The sequence below is a fragment of the Tympanuchus pallidicinctus genome, unplaced genomic scaffold (assembly GCF_026119805.1).
Source record: "Tympanuchus pallidicinctus isolate F22 unplaced genomic scaffold, pur_lepc_1.0 scaffold40, whole genome shotgun sequence".
Lineage (NCBI taxonomy): Eukaryota > Metazoa > Chordata > Aves > Galliformes > Phasianidae > Tympanuchus > Tympanuchus pallidicinctus.
Window position 1 is genome coordinate 1,980,473 of NW_026294759.1, and position 15,318 is coordinate 1,995,790.

At 47.8% G+C, this 15,318-nt stretch overlaps 1 protein-coding gene across 2 annotated transcripts; it reads left to right on the forward strand.

The window, feature by feature from the left end:
* Positions 1 to 229: 229 nt before the first annotated feature.
* Positions 230 to 15,266, forward strand: USP5 (ubiquitin specific peptidase 5). 2 transcript variants are annotated; one of them, XM_052701718.1, is made up of 20 exons: positions 230 to 378; positions 1,624 to 1,749; positions 2,080 to 2,146; positions 5,503 to 5,636; positions 5,888 to 6,033; positions 6,343 to 6,527; positions 7,035 to 7,129; positions 7,612 to 7,805; positions 7,957 to 8,028; positions 9,243 to 9,324; positions 9,522 to 9,647; positions 10,083 to 10,236; positions 10,652 to 10,826; positions 12,220 to 12,308; positions 12,514 to 12,705; positions 13,211 to 13,354; positions 13,497 to 13,642; positions 13,722 to 13,875; positions 14,470 to 14,554; positions 14,708 to 15,266. In XM_052701718.1, exons 1-20 carry the CDS (start codon positions 271 to 273, stop codon positions 14,799 to 14,801), a joined length of 2,568 nt encoding a protein of 855 aa, XP_052557678.1. In that variant the 5' UTR covers positions 230 to 270; the 3' UTR covers positions 14,802 to 15,266. The 2 variants fall into 2 exon arrangements, with proteins under 2 accessions (XP_052557678.1, XP_052557679.1); XM_052701719.1 differs by having other exon boundaries at positions 12,514 to 12,636.
* Positions 15,267 to 15,318: the final 52 nt, after the last annotated feature.

Consider the following 15,318-nt stretch of genomic DNA (forward strand, 5'->3'; position numbering starts at 1 on the left):
GCCTCCTGCCTTCTGTCGATCTGCGTGAGACTCCGCCCCACGCCGCGACGCCATTGGCTGAGGAACTCGGCAGGGCCGCCCGTGACGGCTGAAGGGCGGCTGCGATTGGCCGAGCCGGCCGGCCCGAGCGGCAGGTGGGCGGGGCAACCGTCTCCAGGCCACGTTACGGGCGTGCCCGCGCGGCACGGGATTGGCCAGAGACCTTACGAGCATGCGGGACTGCGATTGGTCAGGGTGGGGCCGCGGGCGGAGCTGCAGTGTGCCGCTGTCATGGCGGAGCTGAGCGAAGCGCTGCTCTCGGTGTTGCCGTCCATCCGGGTGCCTAAGGCCGGCGACCGGGTCCACAAGGACGAGTGCGCCTTCTCCTTCGACACGCCGGTAAGCTCGCCCCGAGGCCGACCTCCGCGGCCGGCCGGGCTGCTCCCCGCTCCCACCCGTTCTCAGCCCACCCGGGCGCCGGGAGTGCCGCCCGCGCGGGGCGCCATGGGATTTGTGGTTCCCCGGCTGCCGGGGCCGTGTGCGGCCCGGCGCGGCGCAGGGCCGTCCGAGACTACAGCCCCCGACGTGCCTCGCGGCGCACCCCTCCCGGCCGCGGAGCGCTGGGGGCTGTAGTACCCGGCCGGAGCGGGCGTGGGCAGCTCGTCGGCCCCTCGCCCGCCGCGGAGTATGCCGGGGGCTGTAGTCGGGCGGGGGGCGCTGCCCGTTGGCCTGGCGGCGTCACGCGGCCCCGCGGGCGGGGGCGAGCCGGTGCTGTGTCACTAAGATGGCAGTGGGCGTCTCCGCGGCCCTCTCCACGCCGGTGCCGGCGTCCCCGCGCCTCTTTCCCGAGCCGGCCTGGGTGGGCCTAGGGAAGGGCGAGTGCCCCTCGGTCTCCTCCGCAGGGGATGTACCGGAGCCCTCGGGAGAAAGGCGCTGCCCTCCGAAGGTGGAGGCTCTTTGGGAAACAAAACCCCACCCCCTGGCCCGGCTTCCCTGCTGAGCCCCGCGCAGTGCCAGTCCCTGTGCTCTTTCCCTGTCTGCCCACTCTCTGCATTTGGATCCCTGCCCGCTTTGGCTTAAGGCTGGTATCTTTGCTGAGGTGTCTTCGTGCTTCTGGGGTGAGCAGGGCTCACCTGTAGCCAGTACAGAGTTCCTCACAAGCTTTTGTGTGCAACAGTGAAAACAAGCAGTGGTGTGCTGGCCTTCCCTGTGCTGTGGCCTGGCAGAGCTCCCCATGGCCACGGGAGCTGTGCCTGCAGGCAGGGTGGCACAGCTGCACTGGGAGTGGTTATGCTACATTCTGACTGTGTGAACGATGCATGCTGCAGGCCTCTGGTGGGGCATCCTCCTCACCCTCCTGGGGATCTTGCTCAGACATCACAGGTTGGGTATCATCCTGCTGTGCGTGAGGAGTCATCTGGGTTTACCTGTACATCACCCTATAGGAGCACCTATCCTGGGACAGCCAGAGGAGGGCTTGTCAGCTTAGTTCAGATCAGTTACTAAATAACTGATATATAGCAATGAACTAGTGCCGTTATTTAATCAGTAGTTGATAGCATTCCAAGAGGTACCTTCTGTCCTAACCGTTGGAATGGCATTCTTTGCTGTCTCCCTTCAGTTTTTCTCTCCCCTTCCTTCCAGGAGTCTGATGGCGGCTTATATATCTGCATGAACACGTTCCTGGGCTTTGGGAAGCAGTATGTGGAAAAGCATTACCAGAAAACAGGCCAGCGGGTCTATCTGCACCTCAAAAGAACACGTAAACCGGTATTAGTAAAATAAATAAAAACAAGGTGGCAGTACTAAAAAATAATAGAAGTCATGCTTGTTCTGAAACTGGGAGGTGGGAGATGTCTCAGTGTTAAATCAAGTATAGAGTTTTTCCTTCTGAGTTATCAATGATGTTTTTCTTGGTGAGTTGGGATTCGCTAGACCTTCAGCTCTGCTGATGTTGAGCTGTTGTACCTAGCTGTTGGCCCAAGTAGTTACTGCCAGCCCTCTTGCCTTCTTTGCTCTAGCTTAACTCCAATCCTTAATGCTTGCCACAGCATGTCTGTCCCTCTAACTCTCTAACCCTATTTCTTCTCAATGAAATAGAAGGAAGAAGATGCTAATTCCAGTGCTGGGGACCCCCCAAGGAAGAAACCAACTCGCTTGGCTATTGGTAAGGAGGCGCTTGTGTACCATATATTTCTTGTCATTTTGGATCAGTCTTTTGAAGCTGCTTGGCTTCATGGCACATTTCCGTTCCCCTTCCTCTTCTAAGCCTTCCTCTTCTAAGCTAGCTATGGTAGTGCCCCCAACTGAATTCAAATGTAATGTCTTCTAGTATGTCATAGGTAGGCAGATACTGCAGAGCAGATGTTGTGATGGTAGTTTTGCTCTGCATTCAAACTCGTAGCATGTTTTCTGTAGGTAGGTAGTCTTTGTCTCCTCTCTGAACTCATTATGCCCGATAGAGCTTGGTCCCATACGGGTCTGTTATTCAATACAGATGTATCTAGTGAGGGGTTGGAGTAAGTCTGAAAAAATAAAGTTTCCAACAGAAATATTTCTTCTGAGAAATTTAACTAGTGGTATTTGTATAGAACAGGAAGGAATTACTGATAAGTGCTGTAGGAACACTTTGGGTTAGACAGTTTCTTGAAATATGAAGCTGATACTGGAGGAAATACACAAAAACTTAAAATGCTGGAACTGCTCCAAAAGTAATGCCTCTTATTTTATTATTTTGGCCCACAAAATCAGAAGTGGATGTTGGTGGCATGGCAGTAGATGTTGAACCTTTCCACCAATATCCCATTACATTTTGTTGCTATGTGACAGATGGCAGCAGAGGGGCAGTCTAACAAAATGGTATCTGACATGGAGGTGCAAAGAAACGAAAATGTGTCACTGAATTTCTCCATGTGAAAAAATGGCGCCCATTGATATTCAGTGACACTTTCTAAACTTTTATGGGAGCCACGCTGTGGATGTGAATACTGTGAGGAGGTAGGTGGTGCATTTCAGCAGTGACAACAACAACAGTATGTTATCTCCACTGGTACAGGTTTTTAGGATCGCAGCAGGTAGGCATTTGTTCATTGCTGGCAAAAAATACATAGTTAATGGTGAGTGTTGAAAAGTAGTGTTTTATAGCTGAGAATTTGCTCTATCAAGTAATGTTATTGTGCTCTTTGTATTTGTTGTAGTTTCCATGGAAATAAATAGAAGGTATTACTTTTGGAGCAACCTACATATTAAGAGCAAGTCCTTTTTCATGAGAACAGTGCTGATGTTCCGTCTCTTTTTTTGCACCAACTGAAAAGCTGTCATAGGAATCAGAGAAGATGCTGCTTATTTGGAGCACTATCAGCTAGCAGTTTCTTAGGCATTATGGAGCAGAGGATGGGAACATTTTTATCAGTAACATTTTCGTGGGTTGCTGGAGGTTGACCACTACAGGGAAATCCAGAACTTGTACCAAGCAGGTCCTGCTTCTTAGTCACTTTTTCCCTAGTGGTGCCATTGTGTAGCAGAAGCCTTGTGAGAAGAAACCTCACTGCTGCTATTGCTGCTTTGGGAGATATTCGTCCCAGTCTGCTTTGTGAGTTATTTCTGCATCCTCAGTTCTGCAAAGATCTTGAGACAAGTTTTCACTGGATCAGAGAACAGTTGCCAGTTATAACATCATAGTGGATGAATGAAGCAGAAGAAAATAAAAGAAAGTAATAGTTTTGTAGCTGAGGCAATGATCTCAGACTTGAAGAGGGTTTTTTTTCTGTTTTGGGGACAGATTTTGGCTCTGTTGTAGCTCAAGTGTAGTGGTGGATTAATGCAGACATAGAGGAGGGTTTTGAAAGTATAGGAAAGATTTAGGGACAAAATATAGGTGCATAATATACCCCGTGGTCTCTCTGTACCTCAGCCTCCCACTCCATGAAAAAAACTGCCAGTAGTAGCGCTTGCCCTCCATGCCACTCTGTTGATAGAAAGACTCTTGTGGAGGTTGTGATGCTGAGATAGAGCCATGAAGGCAGGAGGCCTCCTGGGGCAAGTTTGTGGGTATATACGGGGTAGAAAAGGGGTGGGAAACAGTCTGCCAGCTGAGGACCCTTTTCCTCATCTGGAGCCTCAGGAGGTTCGTGTAATGCCTCAGGGGACTTTGAGCAGTCTTTTTCTTTGCTTAGAGTTCAGGAGCTGTATAATATCCTGAGATTCTGTACTGTTTTGCTCCATGAAGTGATGACAGATCTCTCTGGGATGTGCTGAAGAGGTGCAGGAGAGAATTATTTGAGCATGTTGTTGCATGATGCTTACGACTTCTCAGAAATTTTTAAAGCGACTTGGGCTTGCAGCATTTGCATTCTTACGTGGCAGATCTTGCATAGTCTAAACACTGTAGGTATCTGTGGTGAGAGGTGCAGGAGATATTGTAGGAACCAGATGTTCTTGTCAGTGATGTTTTATCAAATGCAGTAATGATTCTCAGAATTGTGTCACCTCCAGAATTCCTGAGGCAGGGGCATTAAAGACTTCCAGCAAAAACTCATATTCCCTTCAGTGGTTTGTTGCAGAGATTTGTTGCATCCACAGCATGCAATTTTCAAATAAAGGAAATGCAGTAAAAAAAAAAACATGGAGGTTTAAGGTTGTCAGTAAGCAACATGCTTTCAGCCCTGTTTCCTTCTGGAATGTAAAGTGTGAGCTCTTGCAGAACTGGAAAAGCCAAGAGATTTTTTGTGAGAACCTTAGAGAACCAGAGCCTTCCCTTCACTGCACATGTAGCTTCTCAGTGACTCTGCCTGTGACAGGGGGGTTGAAACTACATAATCTGTAAGGTCCTTTTCAACCCAGGCCATTTTATGGTTCTATTCTATGACTCTTGACGACTTGCAAGTAATCTGTTGTGTATTGAACCTCCATTTCTGTTGCAGCCTCTTGAAAGCATGGCTAGATGGGCAAGAGAAAATACCAGTACTGTGCCTTTCCTAAGGCTTTTTGTGTGTTATTCTGGGTGTTGTGCTCCCAGAAGAATTGCTAGTTCTCTGTATTTGAGTTCAGGACATTGATTTTTCTTTTTTGGAAGTGGCAAGAAGCAGAGCCAGGCTCCTTGAGGATGCAGACAGGCTAGTCCTTCATGCTGGATTGGAGCACTATCTCTTCCTACACATCTCCATGTGTGATCTGAGATGCACCGTGACGGATAAACAGCAGTCTTTTGTCATGGCCCTGTTGTGGTCACTCTGTAGAACACGTCTGTTTTTTCCAGTTGTAGTCAGGGTCTCGAGTTTCTTTAAGAGCAATTGTAAAAGTAGCTGACAAAAGCACACCTGTTGTCACTAGGCTTATATTTCCTTCTGTGAGGTCCGTACCTGCAGCAGGAATGTTGGGAGGTAGACATGAAGAAAGACTGTGGAACACTGGTCTAGAATTTTGCCTTAATCATGATTCTTTATTTCGTGTAAGCTACAGGTGAAGAAGTGTTGGAAACTATTTAGTTCTTATCTCTTGCCACAATGTTTTTTCTTTCTGTAGGTGTAGAAGGTGGATTTGACATCACAGAGGAAAAGTTTGAATATGATGAAGATGTAAAAATAGTGATTCTCCCGGAACATTTGGATATTCCCCGTGATGGGCTGGAGGGACTACCTGACATGGTCAGAGACAGGGTACGTTTGGGTGGAGGGTGACGTTTTTTACTAGCAGGGAGGCAATGAAGCATTGCTATGAGAGAGCTGCGGGATTATTCTACAGTCATATAAATTACTTAAACAGTGCTTTTATAGTATGGAGCCTGGTTTATGACCAAATACTGTCTTTCTGTGAATGACTTGCAGTTCTGAACGTAAATGTAGAGTGCTGTAGCAGTGGAAGTTTCTTCTCTTGCATTCCTCATTGTTTTTCTTGCTCTTCTGACTAGATTGCCAGTGCGGTTGAAGCCATCCTTACAGCAGACTCAGCTTCCCGGAAGCAGGAGGTGCAGGCTTGGGATGGGGAGGTTCGACGTGTTTCTAAACACGCTTTCTCCCTGCACCAACTTCAGAATGATGTCCGCATCCCACCATGGTGAGCACAGTACTGAACATTTGCTGTATCGTTCTGTGTCCCAAATGCGCCCTGATCATCTTCCTCTCCTGTCCCAGAAGATGAGATTTCCTCTCTGGGGCCCTGCCCTGTGTGTGAGTGTGCCTTGTGTAAATACAAGACCGGGGGCAAACTAAGGTATTTCAGGATGCTTGGCGTTCTGAATTACAAGATAAATGAAATCACAGAAACTTTTGCTCATACTGTGATCAGTGGGTAGCAATGGAGAGGGCTTAGGAGATAGAACCCAAAGGTTTTTACCCTAACAGCACTTTTCCTGTATTCCAACAGTGGCTGGAAGTGCAGCAAGTGTGACATGAGGGAGAACCTGTGGCTGAACATGACCGATGGAGCCATCCTCTGCGGCCGGCGCTATTTTGATGGCAGTGGAGGCAACAATCATGCAGTGGAGCACTACCGGGAAACTGGCTACCCACTGGCTGTGAAACTGGGAACAATTACTCCTGATGGGGCTGGTGAGAAAGGGGGATCCAGCAAGGGTTATAGATGGCAGGCACTGCTCAGGATGACTTTGGTCTCTGACAAGGTAAAGGAGGGAGGATTTCAAGGCTGATCTTGCCCACGATGTGACCTGGAACATGCAGTATCAATCTATCGTGAGCTTTCCCATCTCCCACCCTGACCTGCCTCTTGTGGCAGACAAAGAACCAGCTGATTAAATCTTCTCTCACTTGTAATCTGAAAGCTTTTAGAACAGTTATCCAGCTTTCTCTCTTATTTTAAGTAGTGAGACATCTATCAAGGATTTTTTGTGTCTAAAACCTGAGGGTATAGCACAGTAACCCTTTCCTCAATCCAGGCATACAATCCCAGTATTCTTTGTGTTGTACTACTCTCCTGAAGAGAGAAAAGAGGGAAGTCCAAGTGTTCAGTCTGTCAAAACTCCCAGTTCTGAGCACCCAGTTATCTTCATCCAGAGTGAATCACGGGCCATGATTATTTTCCTCTGTGTTTCTGCATAGATGTCTACTCGTACGATGAGGATGACATGGTCTTGGATCCCAACTTGGCAGAGCACCTCGCTCACTTTGGAATTGACATGCTCAAGATGCAAAAGGTGAGGGGCTATTGCTGTGCAGACCTAGAGGGGCAGAGAAGAAACTAAGTTTTCTTAGCTGGATCCCAACTTTCTGTGGCTGCACAGAGCCATTCCCGATGAAGAAACAGTGTTTTATTTATCAAACAGAGAGTTGCCTTGTCCACCTCTCCCGTTGCCTTTTTTGCCTTTCTTTCTTGTCCAGTAGTTTCATTTCACTGTGGCTCTGTGTCAGTATTTTTGGCAGGAAGGTGCCCACACCCCTAGCTGTGCTCCCTAGATTTATTGTTAATTTGTAGTTTTCATGCTCCTTTTAAGAAAATGCCTTGGATTTCTCTCATATTTCATAGCATTCCTCCTTCTGTCCCAAGTACTTAAATATTTGGAAAGAATTCTCGTATCTTCTTTTTACATTTTGTTTCTCTACTGCATTGCCCTTTTCACACCTCAGTTGTTCTCTTAAGTTGTCTTTGAAGGTTTTCTCCTGTTCTTTCCCTCCACAGACAGACAAGACAATGACAGAACTGGAAATAGATATGAATCAACGTATTGGGGAGTGGGAGCTCATCCAGGAGTCTGGTGTGCAGCTCAAGCCCCTCTATGGGCCCGGGTACACTGGTATCCGTAACCTGGGCAACAGTTGCTACCTCAATTCTGTGATGCAGGTGCTGTTCAGTATCCCAGACTTCCAGAGAAAGTAAGTGAGCCTCATCACTCTTTTCCATTGACCTGGGATCCCCTGGCACCAGTACAAAGAGCTGGGAGCTTCTGTTGCAGGAATCAGGCTCAGAACTGCCCTCGCTAGATGAATCCATATGTCTCTTAGATTGCTCTGGTTTGTTCTGCAGGTATGTGGACAAGCTGGAGAAGATATTCCAAAATGCACCTTCGGATCCCACACAGGACTTCAGCACACAAGTGTACGTAGACTTTTGGTGAGAGAAGGAAGGCTGAAGCTGCCTGGGTGTATCCCTTCTGCATTGCTACAGGTTTCTCCCTCAAGCCTTGCCTCTCTGTTTCCATGTTCATCACCAGACACACACTGGTCTTCTGTGATCAATAAGGATCTAAGCCAAGAAAGATATGCTGAATGTCCTAGATGGAGAAAGCAGGGTTTATCTCAGTGCTCCTGGGGACTCTCAAACCTATGATGTGAGGGATGCAGTACCATATGTTACCACGAGGGGATTTCTGGTAGGCGTATTCTGTCTGCATAACAGCTTCTTTGCAGAAAGGTTTGCTTTCTGCAGAGGAAGAAGATGGCTAAGAGCAAAGAGATACATAGATTTAGAAAAAAACATCACTCTCAGTGGATAGTTTATATATGCTTAAAGAGACTTCCTGTAAGAGGTATGGAAGAAGGAGCACAGGTTTTCAGAGGGCGCTTCATTTAAATACATTGCTTTGCTTTTGCATCTGCATTAAAACAGCAAAGCAGTATATGGAGGCTTGGGATAAAGGAAAGGAAGGTAGCATTTGTGGAAGAGAATCCAGAGGTAAGCAAAGATTCCAAATTCTAAAGCCTGGGGTTAGGTGTTCAGTCAGGAGGAAACTGAGACAGCCTGGGCAAAAGGAGGAATTGGTAGTGTTTGGTTCCAGACAAATGGCAACAGTGATGAGGAAGAATTGGAGTGAAGTGGAAGAGGAGGAGGGCCTGGGTGTGGGAAGAAATCACTTGAGCTTTGCTATTGTCCATTAAGTGCCTCATGGAGTTATTCTTAACCTTCCCCTTGGGAAACTGTGATCAGTCTGCTCATAATATTGCTATTTCTAGCTCAGGCAATTTCACAGTGTCCTGTTGTCTCTTGTGCTGTCAGTTAGATACACTGCTACTTTAGCCACATCAGGCTGCAGTATAGCTTGGCTGCTGAGCAGCTGCTGGCAACCCTTCTGTGAGGAAAGGGAAGCTGTTCCTTTTTGCTCTCCCCACTGTACAAGCAATGGTTGAAAATGTTGACCAGAAGTCCAAGTAACTTTCCTGTAGATGATGACTTATGGGCCCAGAGGGATCAGACCAAGATAAGGTGATCTTAGCTTATGCAGTTGAGAAAGCCATGTCAGTGTTGAAGTTGGACGGGTTTCTGTGGCTCCCAGAGTGTGTGGAGTTTGACACTGACAGACTTTGTCATTCCAGAGCCAAACTGGGTCATGGTCTGCTATCTGGGGAATATTCAAAGCCAGCTTCTGCAGAAGGGGAACAGCAGCCTGATCAGAAGGTGAGATCTGGATATGGTTCCCACATGGTGTGTGTTAAATGGGGGAGGAGGAGGGAGAGCCATTTCTGAAGACAAGTCCTGGGGTTTGTACCATGGCCCCTTCACACAAAGAGCATGGCTAAGAGTAGAGTGTTGCATACGAGGGCACACGTTTGGTACATTATGAACACCTCCTTCTTCTACCTTGTTATTTGCAGGGTGTACAAAATGGCATTGCTCCACGCATGTTTAAGTCCCTCATTGGGAAGGGACACCCAGAATTTTCCACTAACCGGCAGCAGGATGCCCAGGAATTCTTTCTGCATTTCATCAACATGGTGGAGGTAATGGCTGAGTTTTATTTTCTGATTTCGGAAAAGCCTGGCTTTTTTTCTTGCTGTAACATGGCATGAGATGTACATGTGAGAAGCTGGCAAATGGAGCAGAAAGAGGGAGAGAATAAAAGGAAAAAGGGGCAGCTGGCACCTGTGGGAACAGAGAAAGAGACATGTCTGCCATGTTTTCGGGGCTGATTCCCAAGAGATTCCTCCTAGCAAGGGCGCAGATGGAGATGTAAAATTCAGTTTAGGAGTTAGAATGGCATGCGTTCCCACGATCACAGAAGATGTCTGTAGGTTCCTCTTTGCTTTTCCTGTGGACGGGGTGTAGAAGTGAATACTCTTTCACCATGTCTTGTGTGGGACTGCTGCTGCTGTAGATCGTTATTATTTCTGCCATTCTGATGCCATATCCATCCTTGTAATCTCTCCCTCTTTCAGAGGAACTGCCGCAGCTCGGAGAACCCTAATGAGGTCTTCCGTTTTCTGGTGGAGGAGAAGCTGAAGTGTCTGGCCACAGAAAAGGTGAAATACACCCAGCGTGTGGACTATATCATGCAGCTGCCAGTACCCATGGATGCTGCACTCAACAAAGGTTAGTGATATGTCCTAGCCAGGATAGCAGCATACATTATGTCAGGTATCATGCTTTTCTTACGGAACTCCTTAAATGGGAAAGAGACTTCCTCAAGCTATTTCTCTGCCACTTCTGAAGCCAAATTCTTCACCTGGTCTTGTAGGATTGGGCTCATTTCTTTAGTGGTGTGACAGTGATGTCCCTCTAGAGCCTTTCCCTCCTATGCTTCAAGCTGGGCTGTGGTTTAGCAGCAAAGCAGAACTGCAGAAGCAGAATAGTGCTTGCAGTTGCCAGCTTTGTGCTCCATTCTTGAGAATGCGTATCCATGTATCTGTAGGCCCATTCAGCCTCTGGGTGTAGGTTACACAATTGCTTTATTTGTACCTAGAGGTTGTCCTTGACTCCTGTACTTTATTCGCCTTTATTCTCTCAGATGAACTACTGGAATATGAGGAGAAGAAGCGGCAGGCAGAGGAAGAGAAGCAGCCACTGCCTGACCTGGTGCGAGCCAAGGTGCCTTTCAGCTCCTGCCTAGAGGCCTATGGAGCTCCAGAGCAGGTGGATGATTTCTGGAGCACAGCCTTGCAGGCCAAGTCTGTGGCTCTCAAGTGAGTGTTTGGGGGTTTCTAACTTGCCAGGCTATGGTGAGTGGGCTGCAGCCGCATCTCAGGGGGACTTGTTTTCAACGCCCGGAGAAGGCGATGCATTACTGAAGAGCGTTCCCACAGCTCTTCAGTCCTCCAGATCTTTGTCCATAGAACATGGAAGCAGAAGGGAACCAGTCCATCAAGTGCTGGAGTGTAATCCCCTGAAGGATTACGGTGGGCAGAACAACAGTGCTAGTGTGAAGTCCTTGCCATCAGATTTCAGTTGCTGAGAGGCTATGAAAATACAGTGACATCCCAGAAAATTGGCAGCTTTTATTCTAAATGCAGTTTAGCTGTAAAATTAGTACTGACAAGTATGGCAACACCAGTTCTGCGTGGTCTCCAGAATGTCTTTAAGGGAAGCTTTTTAGCTGCTAGGGTTTGAGTAAAATGCTGAGCATAACAAACACCTGGGTTAAATTATGCTAACTTAAATGCTAATAGCAGAGCTTTAAAGAACAGCTGTAATTTGTCACACTGCCAGCAGCACATGTCACAATGGTGCAAAGGTGTAGTGAGAAGAACACAAGCTTAAGCACCTTCCTTCTGTGATGCTACTGGCTGTCCTGCAGTGAAAGAGTAGTTGTCAAAGAACCCAGTAAATCCATAGAATAGGACTTTTTTTTTCCTAACAAATGTACTATTATTAAGCAGTAGCTACTAAAAATGAACAGTAAAACATATGGTTTGAAAAATAATGTTCTGCCTTTAAATAGTGAGTTGTGTTCAAAAACTTTATTAGAATTAGCATTGAATGTATACTGCTTAAATTAATTCTACCGCATGTTAAGATTATTCTGGTAATGAGTCTTAATGTTGCTTCTCCCTTCACAAAGGTTCCCCTCTGTTTTGGAGATGCCAAACACCCTTTCCCTCAAACTGTGACTAAATAATATTCAATCAAATCAAGTCCCTGTCAGCTTAAGACTTGCCTCTTCTGCTTCATAGCTGAAGAAGTGCTTTTGCACTTGAAAGTTTATCACTTTCTGCAGCTTTATCTGTTGGTCCAATAAAAGATTTTATTTCTTGTGTTCCATAAGAATAATAGTTTAATTAAATCCTAAAATCTGAGCCAGCTTGTAAAATGCTTGATTGAGATAAAGAATGTACTATGATATCTCTTATCCCCCAAGATTTTGTAAATGCTTTATTCCACCTAATCTGGTCAGAGAACCTGCTTTAGAAATTGTTTGGTGTTTCACAAACTTTAAGCTCAGCCTAGGAGAGTTGTACAGATTTGTCCCTGCCTTAGAACATGCCTCCACCTTACTGTTAGTTGATTTCTTGAATCAACTAGATGCCCTCAATCACTGCTAACAAAGTATAAACTGGCTGTTATGTTAATGTCTTTCAGAACAACGCGGTTCGCCTCTTTCCCAGATTATCTGGTGATTCAGATCAAGAAATTCACTTTTGGTCTGGATTGGGTGCCCAAAAAGCTTGGTAAGAAGGACGAGAAGTCCAAGCATATAGGTACAAGGTGTCATAAATGGGTATTGTGATCCTTGCTCCATAGAGGAAAGTAACAACCCCAAAAGGATGTGCAGGCTAGCATGTTGTGTCCCCAGTGACTTGCTCTTCTAGAACTCCCAATGGAGTCTTCTGTTTCTGCCTGTGTGTCAGACTGAGCAAACACCCTGTCTTGTAGATGTCTCCATTGAAATGCCAGAGGAGCTGGATATCTCTGCACTGCAGGGAACGGGGCTGCAGGATGGAGAAGAAGAAATGCCAGACATTGCACCCCCACTGGTGACACCAGATGAGCCCAAAGGTAGCCTGGGGTTCTATGGCAACGAGGACGACGACTCCTTCTGCTCCCCTCACTTCTCCTCTCCGACATGTTAGTGATTCTCCTCCTCTCTTCCTGATGCCTGATTCATTTCCTTGCTCTCCTTGTCTTGTCTGCTATCCTAGTGGTTTCAGACTTTTCCTGTCCCTCTGTCTGTGAATATCAGCTGCCTCCCTTGCATGTAAGGGTGTTATGCAGGGGAGTTTGTTAATTCCCTTACTGTGGGAGATGAGAATGTGGCATGTCTTGTGCATGTAGAAGGGGCAGAGCTGAGATTTACACAAGATTTGACTGGCAGAGAGGTATTTTACGTAGACAAACCACAGCACAGGGCAGGGTTTGAAGGCTAGGAAATGGCCAGTGCTGCTGAGTTAATGAGGTGAACGAATCCTTGTGTTCCCTGGAGTGCATGTGTGTGAAACCACATTTTTGAATAAAGTGTGATGAGGAGAGCAGGGGGTGAAGAAATGGCTTGGGAAGCTGTATGAGACTGCACAAAATGGTGCAGGCGTGGCTTGGGTGGGAGCGGGTGGCTCTAATCTCTGTTTTCTCACAGCCCCCATGTTGGATGAGTCAGTGATTATCCAGCTAGTGGAGATGGGCTTTCCCATGGATGCTTGCCGCAAAGCAGTGTATTACACAGGGAACAGTGGGGTTGAAGCTGCCATGAACTGGGTCATGTCACACATGGATGATCCAGGTATGAGACCACATGGCCATGGAGAAACTTACTGCATCTGGGTCACTGTCTCACTTCTTGTCCCACTGCAACAGGGAAAAACTAGTCATTTGAACCTCAGACTGTATCCCTTCTGGGGGCTGTGTTTTGTTTTCTGCTGCAGATTTTGCTAACCCGTTAGTTCTCCCTGGATCCAGTGGACCAGGGTCGACTATTGCCTGTCCAGACCCTCCATCAGAAGACAGTGTGGCCACCATTGTCTCCATGGGCTTCTCCCGGGACCAGGCTATGAAAGCACTTAGAGCAACGGTGAGGGGCACAGGTGACATCAAAGCAAAACAATTTTCTCAGGAATAGGCATTTGCAAGTCTTTTCCTTTGCCTTCCAGAACAACAGCCTGGAGCGTGCAGTGGATTGGATCTTTAGTCACATTGATGACCTTGATGCAGAAGCTGCCATGGATATCTCAGAGGGGCGCTCGGCAGCAGACTCCATCTCTGAATCTGTTCCTGTTGGTCCTAAAGTGCGCAATGGGCCTGGAAGTGAGTTCCAAGCAAAATGAATACAGGCTTTGGGGTGCAAGCTCATCCAGTCTAATCAATGCAGTAAATCCATAGGTTTTAGTGGCAGCAGCTCCCACAGAGCTGAATGGATAGGAGTGGGGAGGAAAAGGAGAAGGGTGGCAGTGTAGGGCCTAAACCCTTCAGCATAGGAATTAGTTGGAAGCTGATAAGAGTGAGGCCAAGAAGATGCTGTTAAATGAAAGGCAGGAAGGATTGTAGTTCTTTCCCCCATATTCTGATCTTTGGTCTCATTGAGAAACTGAGTTCCAATCCATTTGCAGAGCTCTAATGCAATGCAGTTTTGCCCTGGACTCTATAGGGAGGTGGAATTCCTGCCACTACCCATTCAGCTTACCTGAGCCAAATGAGCTTGGGAGAGAAAAGGCTCAGTGGAAGTTGTCATCTCATATTTCCTTGTGACTGACTTGAGGCCAAAGGTACACTTGACTGGGACCCATTTTTAAGTTAGTACCTAGGAGAGCTTCCGTCACATCAGGAATTCTCTAGAGGGCCTCGCACAGGTCTGTGGTGCCTTTCCACTTTATCTGATACCTCTTCTCTTTTCCTCACAAGAATATCAGCTGTTCGCCTTCATCAGCCACATGGGCACTTCAACTATGTGCGGTCACTATGTTTGTCACATCAAGAAAGATGGCAGGTAAGAAGGGTTTTGACAAAAGGGGTCTCTGAAGTACAGCTTTAAGCCACTGTTCTGCCCTGTTTCTTCAGAGGTAATGGTGGACAGAGAGAAGCAATCTGGCAAAAAGGCTCACGATAGCATTCCTGAGCTTCCCCCTTTTGTGTGTTGCAGGTGGGTGATCTACAATGACCAGAAGGTCTGTGCTTCTGAGAAGCCCCCCAAGGACCTGGGCTACATCTACTTCTATCAGCGGATTCCCAGCTAGAACATCCTCTTGCTGTGTGTGGAGGGGGGGAAAGCGGGCCGTAGGCAAGGAAGGGGAGAGGTGGGGGCAGTCAGAGCAGGGTTCGCCTCCCCTGCTCCTCTTACCCCCTCTGCCCTTCCTGCCCTCGCTGCGGGACGCACGGGGAGCTGAGTTCCACGACGGGCTGGGGCTGGAGCCCCCGGGGACGGGAGCGAAGGGGAGTCGGAGGGTGGAAATACGTTTCTGTAGGACGTACCTTCACTACCCGCACCCCGCTGCGCAGCCCTTGGCTTTGCTGCTGGGGGGACGGCAGCTCCTTGCTTCCCGCAGGGGCACGTGCGTGCGTGTGGCTCGGGCGGCGCTTTCTGCCTGTCCTCCCAGCGAGGGGGCAGCACGGGAAGCAGCGCGGGCCGTGAGCGGTGCCCCCTCCCTGCGTGCCCTTCACATGCCAAAATACACGAGGGACAAAATAAAAGTCTAAATAAGTCCCGGTTGATGTGTTCTGTGTAGCCGGGGCCCCGCGAGCCGAAATTCGGGC

Excerpts from the sequence above, each read along its gene's own strand:
- USP5 (XM_052701718.1), top strand. The coding sequence starts at position 271 with ATGGCGGAGCTGAGCGAAGCGCTGCTCTCGGTGTTGCCGTCCATCCGG. Across the intron at positions 7,130-7,611 it reads ACATGCTCAAGATGCAAAAG|ACAGACAAGACAATGACAGA; the intron begins GTGAGGGGCTAT and ends TTCCCTCCACAG. Across the intron at positions 9,648-10,082 it reads ATTTCATCAACATGGTGGAG|AGGAACTGCCGCAGCTCGGA; the intron begins GTAATGGCTGAG and ends TCCCTCTTTCAG.